Source organism: Glycine soja, chromosome 1 (genome assembly GCF_004193775.1).
Source record: "Glycine soja cultivar W05 chromosome 1, ASM419377v2, whole genome shotgun sequence".
Taxonomy (NCBI): Eukaryota; Viridiplantae; Streptophyta; class Magnoliopsida; order Fabales; family Fabaceae; genus Glycine; species Glycine soja.
The window spans coordinates 1,247,116-1,270,697 of NC_041002.1; the positions used below are offsets into that span (position 1 = coordinate 1,247,116).

At 32.1% G+C, this 23,582-nt stretch overlaps 2 protein-coding genes and 1 pseudogene across 2 annotated transcripts; 2 read left to right on the forward strand and 1 right to left on the reverse strand.

The window, feature by feature from the left end:
- Window positions 1-2,079: 2,079 nt before the first annotated feature.
- Window positions 2,080-6,795, forward strand: LOC114408283 (protein IWS1 homolog 1-like). The gene is made up of 11 exons (XM_028371325.1): window positions 2,080-2,379; window positions 2,462-2,957; window positions 3,624-3,737; window positions 4,009-4,229; window positions 4,335-4,464; window positions 4,555-4,617; window positions 4,748-4,825; window positions 5,131-5,222; window positions 5,306-5,368; window positions 5,466-5,616; window positions 6,273-6,795. Exons 1-11 carry the CDS (start codon window positions 2,360-2,362, stop codon window positions 6,369-6,371), a joined length of 1,527 nt encoding a protein of 508 aa, XP_028227126.1. The 5' UTR covers window positions 2,080-2,359; the 3' UTR covers window positions 6,372-6,795.
- A 1,830-nt stretch (window positions 6,796-8,625) lies between these two features.
- LOC114408291 (putative disease resistance protein RGA4) lies at window positions 8,626-12,547 on the reverse strand. Its single transcript, XM_028371329.1, has 2 exons — window positions 9,061-12,547; window positions 8,626-8,781 (listed from the first exon to the last, which is right to left on the reverse strand). Exon 1 carries the CDS (start codon window positions 12,405-12,407, stop codon window positions 9,159-9,161), a length of 3,249 nt encoding a protein of 1,082 aa, XP_028227130.1. The 5' UTR covers window positions 12,408-12,547; the 3' UTR covers window positions 8,626-8,781; window positions 9,061-9,158.
- Window positions 12,548-19,881: 7,334 nt separating this feature from the next.
- LOC114406230 overlaps window positions 19,882-23,582 on the forward strand; it is a 22,576-nt pseudogene continuing 18,875 nt past the window's right edge.

Genomic DNA, 23,582 nt, shown 5'->3' on the forward strand with positions numbered 1-23,582 from the left:
AACCTTGGCTTGTAAGCTTGTCAAGCCAATGACCAACAAAATCTAGTACTAGAGGAGTCATGCCTTAGAGATCACCGAAATAGGTTTTGTCTCTTCAAATATATTTTTTTCATACGTCCATATGTATTGTGAGAGAATCAAATCATATCAGTATGCTTAAGAAATTCAATCATTTATCAAATATTTTCTTATAATTATTTATTTCATGTTTATTAATATTCAAAATAGAAAAATATAAAAGAATTAACCTTCCTAAAACTATTAAAGATATGAATCTAATTTTATAACACATAATCATAAAAGTTGTTTTAGGTGTTCATTGCTTTTATTTGCACTTAATTATTGTATGTTTTTTGTTTGATCACCCATTTGTATGTAAAGTTAGGATTTTTAGCATTGAAAAATGTATTAATCCTTAGAACTAAATAGAGTAAGGCTAGATAACTGCATTGTTAGACATAGAGTGTAGGGTTTTAGTTTTTGATGTGTTGTGATTGTAATGTTGTTCGGTTAGGCTAAGTTTGACTAGACATTCGAGAATGAGGTTTAATTAGAATTAGTTCATTCACGAGAGGAATCGGTATTTGGTATTTTAGTTCTCAGCATAGAACACAAAAATAATCTTAAATAGAGAAAAATCTTTTAATTACATCAAGCGTTCATCAGAAGGACTTGACGTTTTAATCATCTGTTTTCTCTCCCATTTTGATAAGCGTAACTTGTAATTAGTTAGATTTACAGTATATACATCCTTTGCTCATCTTTATTTGCATGTCTTTATATCAATGTCTACTTGCTGAATAAAATTCATTGAATGAAACAAGTTCCCTGACTCGGTTTCTTGCCATTTTATTATTATTTGAACGACTCAGTACACTTTTCGATAAAGTTCGGGATTATGCAGGGCTCGAACACAACATGATACAAATACCATAACTAATTTGATCTAAGACCACATAATACAACTCATAAACCTTAATTTCATCCTAAACCCAAACCACAAATGCAATGGATTACTATTACCACCATTACATCACATTCCCCTACTACATAATAAAAACACCAACAAGCAAACAATGACCCAAGCAAACAACTTTGAAAACCTTTTTCTCTGACCTTGAATTCAACAACCTTCTTCATCAATGCTACAATGATCCTTTTCTCACGACGATTGATAACTGGATCATGTCATTCAAAAAAATTGACACCCTTTTCTACCTATAACAAAATCAACACTAAAGACTATTGTTTACCTTATATAGTTCACAACCATAAAAATGCCCCCATGAATTATCCTCAGGCCATGATGTCACCAATGAGACCTTTACATTACACAAACACATCACGTGAGTTTGGGACTCAGAGTTGTATAACGATGCACTCCTTTCCATGGAAATGATGTCGACAAGGAGGTGGCAAACATGATGAGGAGGTTGCTCGGTTTGGGCTCGTGTTGTAATTAGGGAACTAAGGATTTTGGTGTAATGTGAAGGTTAGGGATTTAGGGTTAATGAGAATGTTTTTGGGTCCAAGGAAGAAGTTTAAAACTCTAATAGTCAAATTGAACAAAAAAAACTCTAATAATGAATTAAAAAATAAAATAATTGATTTAGTGAGTTGAGAAAAATAAAAGAAATATTTTTTAAGGTTTAATTATTCATTTAAATCAATTAAATGAATAATTAAACCTTGAAAAAATATTTCTGTCATCAAAACTTATCTCCCTTAATTATTCAATTAAATCAATTAAATGAATAATTCTAAACCAAAAGTGATAAGTTCTTATTTCTATTATTAAAAAATTTTTGATTCTTATAGTCAATAATTAAATTTTTTATTCCCTCAAATTTATATTTTAATAATTTTCAAAAGATTTATGTTATTAAATTTTTAATAAACAGAGTTAAAAAAATATTAAAGACAAAAATCTTTTAGAAATTACAATATAGATGACAGGGATCAAGAAATTTACTTATTAAATTTCATTTCAGAAACTAAAAAATACACTTGAGAACTAAAACACCCACTTCTTAACTATAAACTAAAAGAAGATAAGTTCAGAAATCATAAAGACCGAGTAATTAAAACTTTTTTCAATGAAGTTGGGGCCCAAGAGGCAATAAAACCCAGCAGCAGCGTATAAGTTCCGGAGCGGCTCCGTCCGTATCTTCCCGACCTCCTTTGTTTTCGACAAACCCTCCCTCCCTCTCAAACTGTCACCCCTTTCCGTACGTCCATTCAAACATTTCCTCTTTCTTATATTCTTCTTTTTCTCTCTTCACTTTCAAACACAAACCCTAATTCACTTTCTACCAATTCATTCGCAAACACCTTTTCCAATTTCAAACACACACCAACCATGGGCTACGAAGACAATCCGTGCGTTTGTTTCCCTCTTTCTCTGCGACTAATTTCTCGTTAGGGTATTGCTTTCATCGATTCACTATATTTTTTGTTTCAGGTATCGTGACGAGGACGGAGAGCCCTTGATGGACTACGACGACATTCAATCCGATCGCGAGCCATCTCCAGAGCCTCGCCGCCAGGACGACGATTTCGATGAGGACGTCGACGAGTGGCGCGGCCGTGATCGGTCGCAGACGCCGGTCTATGACACCGATCCGTCGCGGTCGAAGCCGCGGAAGAGGCTGATCAAGAAGAGCGACGCCGGGAAGCAGGCGGTGGAGCCGGAGCTTGAGGATGAGGACGTGGAGGGGTATGTTCCGGAGGCGATGTTCGACGAGGCGGACACTGGAAGGAAGAGGAAGAAGGGGAAGGAGGGTGGGAGTGGGAAGAAGGAGAAGAGGATGAAGGGGGAGAAGAGTTTTGGGAGCAGCGGTGGGAAGAGTGGGTCCAAATTTGGGAGTGGAAAGAAAGGGTTTGGTGGGAAGGCAGGGAAGGATCATGATGGTGAAGTTAAGGAGATGTGGGATACAATTGCTGGGGGAGATTCTGAGGTATAATTGTTGTTGCCTTTGCGGTTTTCCTTGATTGGTTGGGCGAGCATTTGCAAAATTGATTTATTTTGAATGAAATTGGTTATGCAAAATTGATTCTGATGCAATTTGATCAATTTTGAATGGAATTGATTTTGCAAAATTGATTCTGATTAGAATTGATTTTGAAGTGAAACAATTTATGTCTTGGTGATTAAGTAAAATTCAGGATAATTTTTTATCCACAGCAAAAGTTTAAGGTAATTAAATTCAAAATCAAGTCTGGAACCAGAATCAATTTTTCAACGTGGGATTGAACATGTGAACAACATTTACATAAAATTAGGTTAGGATGACTCAACGTGAAAGCAAACACATGGATGAGTTTGCGAGTGAGAAGTTCCTTAACTTTATTATTATTATTATTATTATTATTATTATTATTATTATTTCTATATTCACACTTTGTATTTGAGGGATTGGGGATAATAAGCGTGTGAAACTGTGAATATAGGGTTTATTTTCCATTTTGTAAGTTTTAGTGTAATTTCCCCTCCCTGATTGCTCATAATTAGTTATGATTTATTGATGCATATTGATTGCTCTCTCTTTGATGATGGTGATTCTCTGGATTGCACTTTTGGTTGTTATTGTATCTGATAGCGTATTTTTTGTTTCCATTAATAGGATGATCAAGAGGGTGTCAGGAATGTGGATGATGACAACTTCATAGATGACACTGGAGTGGAACCTGCTTATTATGGTAGTGATGAACCACGTTCTCCTGTTGATGCTCCCCAGGTTGGTGATTTATTCCCTTAATTTTTTTTATTAAATTATCCTGAAATCAGAATCGTTGTGTTTTATAACTTTGGGATTAAAAGTAGGTATTGCAACCAGTAGTAGCATGTTAGTAAACTAGAAATATGTGTTTTGAGGTTAAGAATGGAGCTATTCTGTCTTGTTTTACTTTAGTCTAAGACAATTTTCTGAGAAATTCATTATTGGATTTCTTGCACTTTTTATTCAAAGTTTTTCTGATACTTTTTTGTCTTTTACATGGAATTCCTAGGCGGAGGAGGGTGAAGAGGATGAAGAAATTAAGGATCTTTTCAAGATAGGTAAGAAAAAGAAGAAGAATGAGAAAAGTCCAGCAGAAATAGCGTATTTAGTTGAGACTGTCATGGCTGAGCTTGAGGTTACAGCTGAGGAGGATGCTGAACTTAATAGACAGGGAAAGCCTGCCATTAATAAACTCAAGAAGTTGAATCTTCTGACTGAAGTCCTCTCAAAGTATGCATATAATTTCCTTCCACGTTAAGTGTGCAGACTGTTGTTTCAGTAATCGTTATGTTACTTTTTCCTTATTTTAATAACTTTCCACTAACTATTTTGCAGGAAACAGCTTCAACTAGAGTTTTTAGATCATGGAGTGCTAACTTTATTGAAGAATTGGCTTGAGCCACTTCCTGATGGAAGCTTGCCAAATATAAATATACGCTCGGAAGTTTTGAAGATATTGAATGATGTAATGAGTTGACACCACTATGACATTTTATGTGCAATTATTTTTTACCAAGATTATGTAGAACCTCATTTTTTTTCTCTCGTTATGCAGTTTCCTATAGATCTAGAGCAGTATGATAGAAGAGAACAGCTGAAAAAGAGTGGTCTGGGAAAGGTTCAGTTTCCATTTATCATGTGACTAACTTGCCATCTTAATAGCACCTAAAATGATACCCTCCACACACCCACAAAAGGGGTGCCTATATGTAACCCATTATTGAAAATTATTGTCATTGTCTTGACAGGTCATTATGTTTTTATCAAAGTCTGATGAAGAAATCAGTGCAAATAGGAAACTAGCCAAGGAGCTGGTTGATAAGTGGGTAAGTAATGGATGATAGAATTCTTGCTCCATCATAATCTTTTGTTTTTCTTTAAAGCTGTTTTTGTCTTGATTCAAATAAAGTTATGTAGTGTTTAAATGCCCGAGAGAAAAACTATGGTGATCTTCTCTGTTTAGTTTAGGTGTGATGTCCTGTTTTACTGTTAGTAGAAATTACAGATTCTGGAAGACATTATTTTATGGACATATTTTCTTCTATCATTTGTTGGTCTATTTTTACCTAGAAGTAGTTTTCTTCTTTACTAAGTTTTTTTTGTTCATGTCAACTTCCCCTTGTAATTGCAGAGCCGGCCTATATTTAATAAGAGTACCCGGTTTGAAGACATGAGAAATGTGGAGGATGATAGGGTTCCTTATCGGAGGCCATCAGTTAAAAAGTACTCTTATACTTTTCTGTCTTGAATTGCTTGGCTTCTGTTCCAACATGTTGAATTTATACAGTTTTGTGGACATCTTACAGGCCGGCAAATAAATCTGCAGGAATGGAATCTAGGGACAGTGATCTTGATTTGGAACTTTCACAGTAAGGCCTGAATGGAATTTATGAACTTGTTGTGGAGCACTGTGGGTCGAGTAATCACTAAAATATTTTGTATGTCAAATTTTTTTCACTGGTGCAGGCCTAGGTCTGGACAGTCCTCTTCTAGGCAGCATGCATCAAGGCCGGAAGCAACACCTTTGGATTTTGTGGTCCGTCCCCAGTCTAAAATTGATCCAGAAGAAATTAGAGCACGAGCAAAACAAGCTGCACAAGATCAGCAGCGTATGAAGGTTGGTGTTTTATTTTTAAAGTTCTGACATCTATGATTGTTTTAATCCTGTTTTGTGGCTCTTAAAGCACAATATCTTGTGCAAATGGCTTTAAATTGAATGGTTTTTTTGAGTTTTATCTTTGCTCCATCTTTACAACTTTCAACCAACATAGCAGATCCCCTTAAACTTTTGTTTGTTTGGGACTATAGTGAAGTTTCTAGTATATGGGACCAAGAATAATGTGGCTTTTTAGTGCAAATATATGTATAAACAAAACACTAGAATTATAGTCATTTCATGTCAAGCTTTGATGAAATTTGCAATATCATTCTGCGGTGTCTTCCTCTAATTCTTTGATATTTAGTATGGACAGAGCACATGCAAGTATGGCATAATTAATATACCGAGTTAAATGTAGGGCCATTGCTATGGTGACCTATTGCGCGTCTTTAATAACCATAGTTTAATCAGTGCTTAACCATAGTTTAATCAGTGCTCAGAAGTAATAAATTTGTAAATAATAGAAGTAATAATAGAGTAAGATAAGAGGATGTGTAACGGGATAATGAACTGATAAGGAATTTTAATGATTTTTTTTTATATAAATTATGTACCTTGTTATCTTTGTTAGTATAGATGTGACCAATTTGACCTTTGTGAACTGTCCACTGCAGATGAATAAGAAATTGCAGCAATTGAGGGCACCAAAAAAGAAGCAGCTTCAGGCTACAAAACTGAGCGTGGAAGGTCGTGGTATGATCAAATATTTATAAATGTGTCCACGTTGATACTGGACGGGTTTGTTTGTCCTGCTGCAAGCTCTCATATAATGTGCTGCCTGCATTAATGTGGATTCTTCTGAAGGTGGAGATCCAGTGAGCTCGATAAATGGAAATTTGAAGGAGAGGGATGTCATGAAAATACATCCGTATACTGCATTTGTGTATTCATTTAGTGCAGCAGGAAACCCAAAATACATGTGACGGTTATGCATTCGTCTATTATTTCGTTTTCTGTTGAATAATCATCATGCTTGTCATCAATTTAATGAATATGTGGATTTTGCATTCGTCATTGGTAGAAGTAATTTTTGTTGTGCAGCACTGCAGCAGTAATGCCAACCAAAATACACTGGATGGTTATGTACATGTTTATGATTTTTGTTTTTCAATTGAATAATCAAGCTTCTGTTATCAACTCGCCCATTGTGTGGCAAAAGGAGGGAGAAATTAAGCGATTTTTTTTAATTATAATGAGTGGTTAGCATCCAAACAAAACAAAAAACTACAAGAGATCTTAGTAAAGTCAGCATGAATAAATACAGACAGGAATGGCTAATTTAGTAGTCCATACATCATGCAGGCCAACGTAGTCTGGCCCAACAAAAATATTGAAAAAAACGCCCGCAAAAAGTTCAAGTGTCTTCTAGTTTTACATTTAGTATGTCCTTAATCTATGGACTTTTTTGGTGTCTCGTAAATAATCCAAAGTTTTAGGCAAAATTGTTCTTTTGATCTTCCGGTATATCTTCAATTTTAAATTTGATCTTTCGATAATTTAATTCACGAATTTGATCCCCAATTTTATAAATCTTGTAAAATTGGTCTTGAAAATCCGATTTGGACGTTGATCGTTAACCTCCGATGTTGAAGGTCACATGTCAATGTTACGTGTCAACGTTTGAGTGATTTCCTGTAAAAGTTTCATTTTTTAGGTAAAATTACACTTTTGATCTCTCATTTTTACTCCATTTTTTATTATGGTCCCCCTATAATTTAATTTACACATTTGGTTCTCCAGTTTTATAAATCCTTTTATAAATTCAGCCAAATTTTTTTATTGGAGAAGTTGTATTTCAAATTTCAAACAAAAATATCATTGTCATACATAGCCACTTAAGCAGTCGTATACACATAATATAATATCGCATGGGGGAGCAAAAAAAGAAAAAAAAAAGAGAAGGTTATTATAGAACCTGTTAAAACTCAAAACTCATTTTAATCTAAGAAAAACTATGTGGTATGGATAACAATAAACTATTATCACCATTCATTAGAAAATTATGGTTTGAAGTCACAGCAACTAGCTTGTTTCGTCATAAGCAAAGGACTAAATCTCACCATGGAAGTATCAAAATCAATATGCATCAACACATCCTCCAATTGAAACCTTTTTGCCATTGATTTTGACGGAATTAACATTGATTGAAGACTGTGTCTGTGTCGGGTCTTGGTTTGTGACAAGGGTGTGAAAGTAAGAGATCCGAAAATTTCAGACCCAAGTTGGGATTCATGCGCCACTTTTCCAAGTTGAACAATTTCGGAAGTGGGAGAAAGACAAAAAGTGATTTTTCTCTGGATTCCAAGTGAGTGAAAAAATTGCGATGAAAAAGAAGTGCGAGACATATTAAGACCTACCATGTCTCTAGCACTAGTGGCTAAACCATTCAAAAGACCAATTTTGCATGACCAATTTATAAAGGGATTTATAAAACTGGAAGACCAAATGTGTGAATTAAATTATAGGGGGGCCAAAATCGAAATTGGAGTAAAACTAGGGGATCAAAGGTACAATTTTATTTACAAAAAATGAAACCTTTACAGGGAACCATTCAGACGTTGACACGTGACAGTCAACATCTGAGGTTAACAGTCAACGTCCAAATCGAGCTTTCAGGATCAATTTTGCAGGATTTATAAAACTGAGAATCAAATTTGTAAATTAAATTATCAGAAGACCAAATCCAAAATTGAAGATAAACTGAGAGACAAAAAAATACAATTTTGCCAAAGATTTATTGTCATGTATGTAGGATGCATGCATATAGGAAGTATCAATTAGTTTTAAATTTTTTTTGTTGGTAATAGAATCTCAATTTTTCGTTCAAAAAGTTCCAATCCAAAATCTTATTTTAGATATTTAAATCCAATTTCTTTTGAACTAATATGTTGCTGCTCCCCTCATTATTTGAGTTATATACTGTTATATTTGTGAAAATAACAACTGTAAATTAGTTCTAATAAAGTAAAGAATACATAATTTTTTCATATAATAAAAAAAATTCCAAAGACGGAAATATATAAGTCATTTTAAAAAGGACTACAGTTTCATAACGACAATAGAATTGAGTATTGGTTCTCCATTATGTTTTCCCTCCATGGTTCTGTTCTTCAAATTTAAAACCTGAAAATAATATCATTGCAATATATAGTACAGTGTAAGAGCCAGAAAAAAATGTACAACTTTATATATAATAAAAGAGAGAAATAAAAATTGTAGGAAATATTGTATAATATAATCCAAGATAAATAATATCACCCGTAACAAAAACCCAAAGAAAGAATTGTTATTTTATTGTCCTAGCACAAATTTCTCAAACAAAATAAAACATGCAAAAACGATGATGTTACAAGTTACAACATACAACTTACATGCAACCAGAACAATTTGTAATTCACTTACCAAAGCTGAATTAGAAAGAACTGTGAATTGTGAGTGAGCATATGCATTGTTAGATACTTCTCTTAAGAAGGGATCTCTTGTAAACCACTCTTTGCTTTTCAAAAGTAGAAATCTTTGCCTAAACCAGTCCTTCCATGACTCCACAAGTCCCTCAAGTCTTGAGAACTTTGCTTCAGCACGATATTTTCTATACGTTCAATTTGTGGCCAATCATCACCCGTTTCAGGCTGACACCTTGGCATTAACCGGGGACAATCCGTGATGATCAAGGTATTTAAATACTTGAGCATTTCTAGTTCTTTGGGCAGTGAATCCAAGCTTTTGCAATTAGAAATCACTAGCTTGCGAAGGGAAGTGAGCTTGGCTATGCTCTGTGGCAGAAAACTCAAGTAAGAGCATTCATAAAGCCCGAGCTCTTGCAAAGAGGTAACATCCTCAAGACCCCATGGAAGAGAATTGAGTTTTGGAATTTCCTTTATCGTCAGAACACGAAGGTGCTTCAGACCCTCCCATTCAGTCTTGGATTTGTCAAGATCAAGTTCCGGGCATCTCTCAATGGTAAGACTCTGGAGTGAGCTCAAAGACTTGAAACCTTCGGGTAGACACTTTAACTTATGGCAATCTCGAATTTGAAGGTTCTCAAGGGAGATGAAGCTTTTAAGCCATCTCGGTGGTGGAGTTTCTGTAATGCGCGCAATTAGCATGGACTTCAATTTTGACAAAGGAATGAAGTCTTCTGATGAAGTTTTAGCATGCACTGTATCCCTCATTGACCTTACGCTGGAATCCACAAGCACCAACTCTTCATCAAGAAAAGGATACAAAGGCATGCAATGCAGATTAGGGCAGCATTGAACATGCAGTTTAGAAATGCAATTAAAGAATGGTCTATCGTCTTCCCGCTTTGGAGTTTCCCACCAGCTTTTGAGGTTAGGGCAATCAGAGATTGTAAGTTCCTTCAATGATGGAAAAAATGTAGAGGAAGAGGAGCCTTCAGCATCAGCACTAATGAATTCAAGAGAGTCCAACCTTCTTAGTTCAAGAACCCTAAGGAGTGGGAGGTGATCAAGTGGTGGGATAAATACGCATTTGGGACAATCATTCAAGCTAAACTTAACAAGGCATTGCATTGAAGAAAGCCAATCTGAAAACCTGTTACCGTAGTACCCCACAACACATAACACTCTCAGACTTTGATTTGGCTCAAGAGAATCCAGTGACTTCTTGTCTTTGTCATCAACAACAACATTGCCTTTCTCCTTCTCTTTTTCTTCCTCCTCTTCCTCCTCGTGATCCCATCTTAAAGTCAAACAATCAAGGTGTTTTTTATCTCTCACATACTTATCTGTAGCGTTCGAGGCAGATAACTTCAACTGCTCCAGATGCAAAATTTCCAAGTTCCCTCGGAGCTTATTGAGATCCTTAAGGCCTCCCATGTGGTGGTTCTTGCTAGGCACAAAAAGTGACAATGTTTGTAGAGAACTCAGCTTGCCTATCCCTCGTGGCATGTGAGTGAGATCAAGGCACCCCTCCAAGTACAGATGCATGAGGCAACTTAGATCCTCCAAGTCCTTCGGCAACTCTTTGAGAACATGACATTGAGAAAGTTTCAACGTTTGCAAGTGGACAAGCTTGGTGATTGAACTAGGAAGCTTCTCTATGTTATTATGGGAAAGATCGAGATACCTTAAGTGCTTCAGTTCCCCAATAGAGCTCGGTACCATCTTAATCCCCAAATCATGGAGATCCAACACGCGAAAACACTTGAACGTGTCAAAGATTTTATCGCAAGTTGACGTGGCCATCTTCACCTCATGTGGAAGCCGAGATTTGTTTGTTTTTCCCAGCAAAAGAATAGTCCTCAGTTTCTTCGCTTTCTCGAACAAAGCCTCAGGAATTCCGCTCTGAACATCCAACGCAAAATCAAAGGAAGCTCGCACCACTCCCTCGTGAACTCTTTTCCCATCTGAATCCACTACGATATTCTCGTCCCATGCAACAATCCTCGCCAGTTCATGCATTAAACGGTTCATCTTGTAGCTCTTCACAACACCAAATTCGTCTCTCCCCGTCTCCTCGAAAACGAAAGGAACAAAGTCGTTGAAACACGCCCAGCCAAACTCTTGCGGATCGGAACAAAGGTTCCGAGAAAGAAACCCTTCCGCCATCCAGAGATGAATTAATTTCTCAGCCTCTATCACATGGTCTTGAGGAAACAATGAACAATAAACAAAGCACAGCTTCTGATGCATGGAAAGTTGGTGGTAATAGGTAAACTTCAGCTCTTGTAGAAACTCCTCCTCCAACTTATCTCTGAAAAATGATGATTCACTACATTTTATCAACTTTGCTGCAGTTGCTATCTTCATAGGGACTCCACCACAATATTCCCACACTATCTGCCGTTCTACATCTTCTTTGATGTTGCTTGAACCTTGTCCACGAATTTGCTGAAACAGTAACCATGACTCGTCTTGGTTAAGCCCTTGCAAAGCATATGGTTTAACCGCACCACTGACAGCAATGTTGTTGGCAACAAAATTGTTGCGTGTAGTTACGAGTACCACCCCACTAACACACGCTAATTTGCGCTGCAACTTCTGGAGACTTTCCTCATCTTTCAAACCATCCACCACAAGAAGGAAGCGATTTCCCTGGTCAACTATTTTAGTGACGCATGTTGCGACGGATTCCACGTCGAAGGTTTCATGGTTTCCCTGAACCCAAGTTGGTGACCCAAAAAGGGCTTTGACTTCCTCGTCCTCACAAACGAGACGAGCAAGTTTAGTCTTCCCTATTCCCGCGACCCCAACAATGGTAACCACAGGAAAAGAAACAGCACCGTTTCCACTGTTTTTCACAAACAGCTTGAGTTGATCTACAATCTCCTTCTTAGCATTTTCTCTGCCAACCGCTACAAATTTGTCCCCGCTTATATCTTTCAGCTTTCTCTCGTTCTTCTTTGCTTCTTGGGTGAAGGACAATTTTTCTCCCTCCGTTGCGAAGCTTTTGAGCAGCCCAGTAGCTTTCTTGAGTTGTTGTGTGACTTTGTGACGATGCACCATGCTTTGGCCAGTTTTGATGAGCGATATTATGGCAGCGTTTCCCTGCTTGTGAGGGAGATCATCCATCAAATCGTTCAAGTCGTTGACCTTGTCCTTGACCTTTTTCAACCAAAGCAGAACTTTGGGGTCTAGGGAGTTGTTCTGCTTGGCCTTGTGAACCACGTCATTGATCTTTCTGAGAACATCTTCAAACTCTTTAACATTCTCCTTTGGGAGTGCAAGGGAGGAGCCAGTGCGTCCTAGGATGTCGGATATGGCATCGGCAAGAATAGTTACGTCCATTGTTTTGTTTGTGCTCTGAGTGGAGTGGATGAATGGTTTTTGCTTGCTAGAAAGAATTAGGCAGACACTGTTGGTGAGAACAAGAGAATAAGAAATCAGAGACTTAACGATGGACACTGCTGTCGTGTAATCACCAATTACTTATTATTCTATTCTTCTCTCGATTTAAACGAATATAATACCACTCAAAATAGAAAAATGTTACGTGAATATAATAAGATTTTTAATGTGATAACAAATAGAAATAAGAGATATTCAAGAAACACTTGAAATAATGAAATTTTTGTGTATAGTTGGTACTCAAAATAATGCAACAGCCAACGCTTTGTGCTGATAAAAAAACAAACAGTCAATGCTTTGTGGATGCGACCTATCACGGCCATTGTCGGAAGAATTATAGGAATAGATAATCCATGCCATTTGAAATGTTGCACGCAACGGCGGGAGTATATAATTTTATGCGGAATCAATGAAATAAGTTTCACACGTTGAATATCAATAAATTGTTATTATTTTACAAGGGTAAAATTAACTCAAATTTAATATACGAAGGATTAAAATGGATGTCTTAAAAATATATTTTAGCTTATATTAATTAATGACTCGATATTGTGTCTACATTATTTCAAATTTAATATAGAGTAACGAATAAAAAATCAGCAAATAAAAAAGTAGAGTAACTGCCATAAAAAGTTATTAAACTATCGTTGGAGTTAAAATCGAATTTAATTAATAAAAAATATTAGAAACATATTTTTTAAAATTGTCCTCAAGTAGGCATAAACTATTAGGGCCCAACATTATCAATAATTTATATTTCTCTATCTTCATCTTATCTTTCTTTATCTTCTATTTTTTTTTTTATCTTTATCATCTCTTAATTTAAATATTTTATCTTTTCTATCTTTAAATATTTATCTCTTCTTCTAAATCTTTATATTTTCTTTATCTATTATTTTATTTCTTTTTATTACTTAATAATTGAATTTGCATCACTTAAGTACACCAAAATCTTTGTGGATTTGACACTCGGACTTCCACGTACTTTATTACTTGTAATAAAATTGGTACATTTATCAATCAATTAACAACAATCAAATTCAATATTTTAAAAATTTAAGCATCAAATTAATAATTAAATAGTATATTTACTCATCTTTTTTTATTTTTACATATCTTATTTCTTTCTAGTCTACCCTACTCCACCAAACAAATTAAAGTTTATTTAAGTCCAAATTGATAGCCAGATAAGAATGCATAATAAGGCAGCACCTCATGCAATACTCACATGTGAATATGAACGGATGGTTTATTTATGTTTGTTGACTTTAACAACTACATGTTTGAAAATTAGACATAAAAATACTTTTAAGACAAAAATAATTTATTATAATATTAGCATTTTTATTTTTGTTTTTATTTTATTTTTATTCATTGAATTTATATATATATATATATATATATATATATATATATATATATATATATATATATATATATAACATTATTAATTTCAATCCAAATACACTATGCTGGAGCCCGAAGCCATCTGTTATTCTGTTCACATTGAGCTATAAGCCTAGCTGATGAAATATCTTTATAGATAAGCCACTTTAATTGATGCAGTTGGAACAATAAGTATAAAAGCTACTCCCGCTTCACCCTCATTATTATACCTTCGTTATTATCACACCTAACTGATGTACGTGGTACTATCCATGCTGCACCATATAAATTCAAATTTTATTTACCCTTATTATTATCATACCCAATTGATGTACTTTTTCTTGGTTACACACTTACACTTATTATTACAGAAAAAAAAAATCAAATTGCATCAATGGATGGATAGCATCAAATAATATATAATAATAACTTAATAAGGTTGAAGCATAGTCTCCTACCCAGCCAGTTTGTGATTCACACATTGTACAATAATTATATATTTTTTAAATATTAATTTAAGGTTATTTATACTAAATTTTGAAAAAATGTTATATGTTCAAAATTTTAAACAAATTTATAATTATATTTTTAAATATATTAAATTTTATTAAACTTTAAATTTTAAGTGTATAAGTTTACCTATTATAAAACTATTTAGATTTTTTTAATATAAACTGAATAATATAGATCAATTAATGATTTATTGGATCAATCATTAATCTAATAATAAAATATTCATAACCAAGTTAATAATCATTCCGAGTCTAGTCTGATAACATTACACCTAACTGATGTACGTGGTACTATACATGCTGTAGCGTATAAATTCAAAATTTATTCACCCTTATTATTGTCATACCTAATTGATGTACTTTTTCTTAGTTACACTTACAGGGGAAAAATAGACAATAAATAAAAGTGTATCAGGATTAGATACGGCAAGAAAACCCGTATCTGTGGGTACCCGCCCGAATCCGTCCCGACTTTGACGGGTAATATCCGAGTTGACCGAGTATGGGTTCGGATTTGAGTTTTCCCCAATAACCAAAAGTCGGGTACGGGTACGGGTATGGGATTACTAGACCCGTCTCGACCCAGAACCCGAACCCGCCCCGCCACTTAAAATTTTTAGAATTTTTGCATAATTTAATCAAAAGGCATATAATTTTTATTACTAGTTAATTTTATTTTAAAATTTTTACATAATTTAATATTATTTTCTTAACTATTTATGTAGACACACGCGTTATAATAAATTTATTGATATATAAGTAGTTAAAAATAAATGTTTAACAATCAATTTATTTTTTTTCTAAAATCAAATTTTTAATATTTTTTTACAAAAAAAATATTTTTCTAAATGGTGTGTGAAACGGGATTGGGGATACCCGATACCCGACGGATACCCAACGGGTACGGGGATGGGACAATAAACTCAAACCCGTCGGGTATCGGATACGGGTATGAGAATATGTTGAGGAGTCAGGATAAAGGATTGGGGAGACAATACCCGTATCCGACCCGCCCCATTGCCATGTCTAATCAGGATGGATAGCATCAGCCCAAAGGAGACTATGCAATCCTACACGTTACTATTTTTATGGCAATCGAGCATTAGAGAATACTTTATGTACTAAACATGCCGTGGCGTATAATTCAATTTTTATAGAAATATTCGTGTATTACATAAGTGAATTATGTTTTTAGTTTTAAGAATTGAGATAAATTTGCTTTGAAAAAAAAACAGTTTAATTACTTGAATTTCAAAAAATATATTTGTAGTCTCTACTCCCTCAAATTATTTTCATTCTATAAACATATCTATTTTATTTTTATTCCAAATCCTAATAACTAACACTATTAAACGTATTAGTACCTTATCACAAAAAATATATATGTTAGTACGTAGTTTCTGTCATAAAAAAATTGTAGAAGAAATTATATTCTTACAAAAATTACTCACATTTTTTTCTCTTTTTTCTTAACTTACACAAATATTGATCTCCTAAGGTTTAAGAAAACTATACACACTTTTCTTTATTTTTAAAATATATCTAAATTTAATGTTATTATTGTTGGTATGAAGTTGATTTAGATGATTTTATGTGTTGAATCATTGATGGCTTGGTTGGGATCATTTCATTTAGTTTCTGACACCCATAACTATTCATTTGGCTTATGGGTTTGCTAAAATAAGGTTGGTTCAATATTTTTTTGTTGCTCACCATGATATTCATTTGGTTGATGGTATTCATTTAGCTTATAGGTTTACTAATATGACATCTTGATTGAGTTTTCTACAACTTTTTTTTTAATCAAAATTGTCTTATATTTGAAGGAGGAAGGCAAAGACATTTTTGAAGAAAAAAACACTTATTAAATGTCATGTACAATGCACATAACTTACTACTGGCAAATGTTTGAATAGACTAACTTGTGTAAAAAAAAATACTTTTGACTTTAGTCACTTTAGACTTGACATTTGATGTATTAAAACTTTGATGTTTTGTTATTTGATAAGTATTAGTTTTGGGAACGTTTGATATTTTATTTACTGTTGAATGTTTAATATTAATTGAATGATTATATTTATATATTTTTTAATAGGTATCAGTCTTGTGTGCGTTTGATATTTTATTGAAAGTTGAATGTTTAATATTTAATTGAATGTTTATAATGATATTTATAATTTTTATGTATTTTTATCTCTACCTTAACTTTAAAACATGGAGGGAAAAGAAAAAAATTCCCACTATTTGACAATTGTATACTTTTTAAAAAATAAATTTTTAAAACTTTTTTATTAAATCATGGGCCGACCTGTTTAACTACAAACTTCATGAGTCAAATGTGAACTAAAAAATTTAGTTCATTTAATTCACAAATCAAACTTATCTAGCTAAAAAACACAAGTTTCATGGTTGAACCTTAGATGGCCTAATTGGTCCATCTACACATCCTTATGGTTTGTATGGTTGGAAGGAAGAAAAACAAGAAAGGAAAGAAAAGTTTAAAATTTGAATTGCAAAATAAAAAATAGAATGAAAAATTTAAACTTTATTTTCTATGGGTCAACTTTCTTGTTCCTCTTCTTCCTTTTTCTCTCCAACCAAATAAAAAAATGTTTTGTTATATATGTTTTCTTTTCTCTTTATTTTTTCCCCTCATGTTTTCTCTTCTACCAAACATAAGTTTAGGCATTACTAGTGTTGTAATGTATTAGTAGGGATCTAAGTTTGGATTATCAATGTCATGTCAACATATATTTTAGACTATCACATTATCTATCATATCAATATTGTTATCACTTAAATTTAAGTTAGTGATTTTTGTTAAAAAAATTGATGACAAACTGATTATGAACCAAAATTGTTAAATTTTAAAAACCTAAAAGACCAAATTTGCAATAAAGCAATAAAATTTTAAAATTACATTATTGTGAAACTATAGTGGTCAAAAGTAAATTTAAGTCTTTACATAAAGTAATTTAATTTTAATTTTCATAGTATACAAATTCATTATGTTAATCATTGTAGGTGTTATGTTAAATTTCTTCATATTTTAAAAAATTCTAAAAAAATATTATTGTTTTAAAAATTCCTTATATTTGGTATCCAAACATGTTAATTTATGTATTATATTTTAAATGCACTTGAAGATTAAATTTCTCTAAAAATTCTCCATCCAAACACATTAAAAATCAATTTGACTTGACCTTACTCAAAATCCCATTGAAAACTAAATTATGTAATTTAAGATTTTGTGGCTATTTTGTAGAATATGATTATAATTATTTCGCGTATCCCAATTACCCAAATTTGATCAAGTATCTGATCACAAAAAATATGACTTAGTCTTGCGGCTGAAGTAAATCGGTTCAAGCTTTTTATCTGTCCAAACACAGACAGATTTTGGTAAACATGTATTGCAGAACTATCTAAAACGGCTACGTTTTAACTAGATAGAAAGCTTGTCAAAGCATCAGAGATTTTCTCTTCTTTATTTTCCTGATAAATCATTTGTACATGAAATGATATAATGGACAACACCGTTAACTATATTGCTTACTTAATGGGAACACTAACTTTGGAGCTGAAGATAAGGTATGACACAATTCACACACTACATAACAATCCAGGTTGTTTTGAATGAGTGGGAAAATAAAAGGCAAATTAGGAATGAAGGATCATATAACATTAAACAGATCTTAAGACTATAAATGATCAGCTTTAATACAATTTGAACTACAAGCTATCCGAAACAAGATCTTGCTCTTGCTATTTAAAAATTGGTAGAATACTGTTAACGAAGAATCAATTTGAAAATACTTAAAAGTTATTTAATAAACCAAAAATATGTGTAATTACGTTAACTCTTCAAAAAAAAAAAAAATCTCTCGTAAATATTCGTTTCAATTATAAAAGATAGAATAATCCATTTTGATATATAAAAAATAATCGATTTAAAAATATTATAAAAAATGAAATTTCAGAATTTTTTTTCATATATGTCAAAGTGATGGAAAAGAAAGAATATCTTTTATATATCTATCAAATTTATTAACTTTTCAAAAAATGACGAAACCCAATTTTATCTCTTCACAAAGATAAAATTTCCTATGATGAATTATTTAATTATTGGAGCTATACTAATAAAAAAAAAGAAATAAATTGAACAATAAATTTGTAAATAGGACAAAAGTTATGATTAAAGAATTAATTTCTTTAAAATTCGATAATTTTAATTTTAAGATATTAATCACTTCTGCTAATAGCTTGGTTAATCAAATTACAATTTGATATCAAAATAGCCTACTATATATCTAGCTAAATTTATATTTGAATTTACGTAATTATTTTTTATATTTGAATTTAATTTTTTATTAATAGTAAATAATTTTTTAAATTTTGTTAAATTTAGATTTTATCATAAATATATGTTTAAATATTTATGTAATGCATAAAATACTTACTAACATTAAAATACCTTAAGTATAAAACCTTTCCCTAACCTTGAGCGTTTGTCAACGTACGGCGAAATCGTCAACTTTAATACTTGTAAGAAATGGGAGAGATTATTCCCACTGCAAGCAGAAGAAAAGTCTGCGTTAATTCTATACCCAATTTAGTCTTTATCTTAAATATATAAGAAAATAAAACTACAGTAATTCACGTTTATTAAGAATATCAATTAATTTTATTTAAATTTTTTAATCTTATTATAAAATATATCATTATCTAAATTAACTTTTAAGAGAATTCGATTTTATGGAAATTAACTTATTTTAAATGAGAATATTTTCTCCATTTCAAAGGTCATATGGTTGATATGAAAAAAATTTAAGCAGATAATTGGAAATAAAATTTGAATTAAGTAAAGAATATTTTGAAAATAATTTTATAAAAACTTTTATACTAACTAAAAAAAATTTAACTAAAATTTTAAAAACTTTACACTATTATTTATTTCTTAACAAAAATTATTTAATATTTTATGTTATAAAAAAATTAATTTTAAAAAGTAAATAAAAGGAGTAAATACAAATAAAAATTTTCTTCTTATTTCACACACACAAACTTTCTTTTATTCTTGTTTATCTTTGCAAACAGAAAATTGTTACTTCCAGATATATTTTATTTTTCTTTTGTTCATTTTATTTGTATCTATTTTTATCCAAACAAATGTGTAAAGCTCAAAAGTAGTGAATATTTTTAAAAATAAATTAATAATATTATTTTTATAAACACATAATAGCTTCCACATATTTCTTTTGGGTAATGGCATTTGTATAATTGTATCTATAATTTTCAACACCTCATCAATATTTTTTTCCTATTATATCATATTATTTATTGAGTAAAACGATACCTATTTAATTAATACCTTTTCTTTCTCTTTATGCCTCTAACTATACTGGTGTCTATATATATATATATATATATATATATATATATATATATATATATATATATATATATATATATATTCCTTTTTCTCTCTCACGGGATGTAAAATAAGATTTTGATTTTCCGGCGTCTAAATATATTTATTCTTTTTCTTTTTTGGGTGGACTAGTCTTTGATTATAAGAGGCCGTGGAGTGAATCATCCTTCTCAACATAGATCTTAATGTGTAAGCATTTGTCAAGTTAGACCTCCCATTCTAAGTGCCAAAATTTCCGAATAAAGTATTTTTCTTTTTTTCCTTTTATTTTAGGCGCTATATACAGTGCCCTGCAAGGTAAATGGTTACTTCCTCCCCGTACGTTGCTTTATCAAATTCCATACTTGTTTTTCATTTCATGATCCAAACGAATCTGTTAGGCTAATTGATTTTGTATGTATTTTATATAGGTTCAGATTGTGGAAGCAGTAGAAATGGCAGCTACAAACCTTGCAGCCCGTGGAATAGTTCTGGAATCGCTTACAAGAGACAATTACGACAACTGGAGTGCTCTTGTGAAGAACTATCTAATGGGTGAAGGTCTGTGGGGCGTTGTCACGTCTGTTTCAGAAATTAGTGCGAAACCTAAAACTGATTGTGAGAATTGGAAGAGGGAAAATGCCAAGGCTTTGCATATCATTCAGCTAGCATGTGGTTCAGAGATTCTTAATCAGATTAGACATGTTGAAACAGCAAAAGAAGCTTGGAACAGATTGGGCGCGTTATACAGTTCACAATTAAAAGGCGATCCAGATATTGAGCAAGGTATTTATACTACTTTTGTGCTTCTGTTTTTTTTTCTTCCAGTGATCTAGAAACTTCAGTTCAGTATTGCTAGAGGAGATGTTAAAAAAAAGAGGGTTTTTTTTTTTGGATCTTAACCCTTTGGTTGTTAACTAATTTAGAATTTGAGTGGAAAATAAGTAAAACTTAATCAATGACTGTTTTTAATAAAGAATAAACTCAAATATTACCTAAATAATTTCACTTAAATTTCAATACACTAAAAACTTGATTTAGTTCTTATACCTAGATTATCTTTTTGTCTTAGTTAGAAAAAGTAAAGATTATGTAAATATAAAAATTAAATGAGTAATTAAATCAAAAGTTATAATAATGTTACTCACAAAGCACCATGGTTGAGATTTGACTGCAATTATTCCAACAGTGAAACTATGTAAGAATTGATTTTAACTTTTAATAACCTTATAAACAACTTCCAGTGCTTTTGAAATGTTTTTGGAAAAACTAATATTACCTTTTTCTCACATCTTTTTTATGTTTAAAATTATTACAGAAATATTTAATGAAACTAAAAATTGTTATACTTAAACTAAAATAATTTTATTTAATACATTATTTTTTAAACTTGCACCACTTGTAGTGAGGGTTAAATAAGGATATATTTGAAAAATATATATTAATTAGACTTACAAATGAAAAGGAAGTAGTATAATTTGAAAATAAGAATAGAAAGCTAAAGCATTAAAAATAGAAAGCTAAAACATTAAAAATATGGAAAGGAAGTATTATAATTTGAAAATGAAAACTGATATTAGTATTATTAGATAAAGTTAGCTATTAAAGGACTTGAAAAATATGAGATAACACAAAAGATATATTTATAATTTTTTATATAAATTCTATTTTGTAAGACTGGTTTTTGTTGTAGTTATAATTTTAATGTATTTTATAAATTAGTCTGACCAATATCCTAAAGATATATACTAGTTAAGAAATTAATTTTTTTTATTAGAAATCATACCAGAGTGTGTTTTAAAAATCATATGAGTGTGTTTTTGTTGTAGTTATCATTTTAGTGTATTTTATTAGTAATATTAATTTTTTGCATCACAATAAAAAAAAATCTACTCTTACTTCTCTGGCGGGTCTTCTAGGAATGTTGATTAACATTTGTTTTTACAAATTTTGAATTCCTATCAGTTTTTTCTAAAGATATCTTTTGTACAGAAATAAAAATAAGAATAATGCTCAATTGCTAAAATAATTTGTACAGTAAACAAATTGTTAGAAAAGAATAAAAATAGCTGAAAAGTTATTTTAAACGTAATGTAAAAAATGTAGTTGTATTAAAATATCAAGAAAAAATGTTGTAAATAATAATAATAATAATAATAATAATCTACTAGATATACTTGGAGCTAATAGCTTACCTATACCTATTTACCAATCACTAGGATTTACGTAATTACCTTTTCCTATTTTTATGAAAAGTATAACCTATATATTTTGATTTTTGAGCTTTGATAAAAAATAAATTGTTGAATTGTTCGCGTGGCAGGTTTCGTGGACGATACTCTCCATGAATATAAACAGCTGCACAGATATGTGGAGAGTGGTGATTGGAAAAAATGCAAAATCAATCATCTATACGGACGACACGGCCATATTTTCCACGTCCTCCACGGGTAGAACTGTTCTTCATATTGCAGTAATTGCTGGGTACGAAAACATTGTGAGGGAGTTAGTGAAGAAAGGGAAAGAGAAATTAGTAAAATGCAAGACAACTGTGATTACACTGCTCTTGCTCTCGCTGCTGAATTAACTGGAAATCATAAGATTGCAAAGTGCATGGTGGATCCCAAGAAGGGAGGGAAGGATCTGCTAACCATGAAGACCAAAGACGCTGAAATTCCCGTTCTTCTTTCTGCTGCCAAGGGACACAAAGATATGACTCGCTATCTTTATTCTCAAACTTCTTTAGACCAGTTCCGAAACAAAAATTCCCACAACGGCCTTTTGCTTCTTACACGATGCATCACCGCTGAAATATTTGGTAAGCAATAAAACTTTTCTTAATAACAGCTAAGTATTTCACAAGTACTACTTTAAGATTAAATAGAATTAATGTTATTATATACTCCTCACTTACTTATATTCAATATAGAACTTGAGCTCCTTGTTGTTGGTTTGATCTGCTAGATGTGGCTTTGAATTTAATCCATCGTATTCCACAACTGCCTCTAATCCATGAATCCGATGACCTACGGCCCTTATACGCATTGGCACGCATGCCTTCTGCATTCCCTAGTGGCTGCGGATTTGGACGTCTCCAACAATTCATTTATAATAGTAAGTTCTCACATTTTATTTATCTTTATTAATTAATAATAGTATTCCTTTTTGCTTAATCTAATTGAAGATTTTTTCTTTTGAAAGATTCTATGGTACTAAGAGAAATTTAAAGGTTTTGGTATTTTTTTCACCAATTGTATGAGTTTCTGTTTAATAAATATACCAAAACTCTTAGATTCCATTGGTATAGGAACTATCTTTTTTCTATTCAGAATCACACTTTCTATTAGACAAGAGTTGCATGCAGGACTAATATTGCTTCAGAACTTGTTAGTGTTGCCAATTTTTGAGACACTTTAACTAGAAATCGAAGACTTACTAGTTGCTACAATATTCTTTTTCACATCACTTTCGCACGCATGATTCACTTGGTGACGTTCGTTTTAAGTGTTTGTATTGAATCTGTTTGATCAATTTTTAATCCGTATTCAGAGTAATATTGGAGAGCTAGCTCAAGTATTAATGTTAATCCACTTCTCGCTTTCGATCAGTTTTAATATTAGAAAAACAAGAGCAGCAAAAATTGTGCCGAATTGTGCCAGATATTGCTCAAGTAGAATGCCATGCTCAAGCAGAAGCCTCATATGTTGATCTAGAGGAACTAGAGAAAGGCCAACATAATTCGAATGCCTCCTTCGCAGGTCCGTGTGGATTGCACTCTTTATCAAATTGCCTACACCTTAATATATA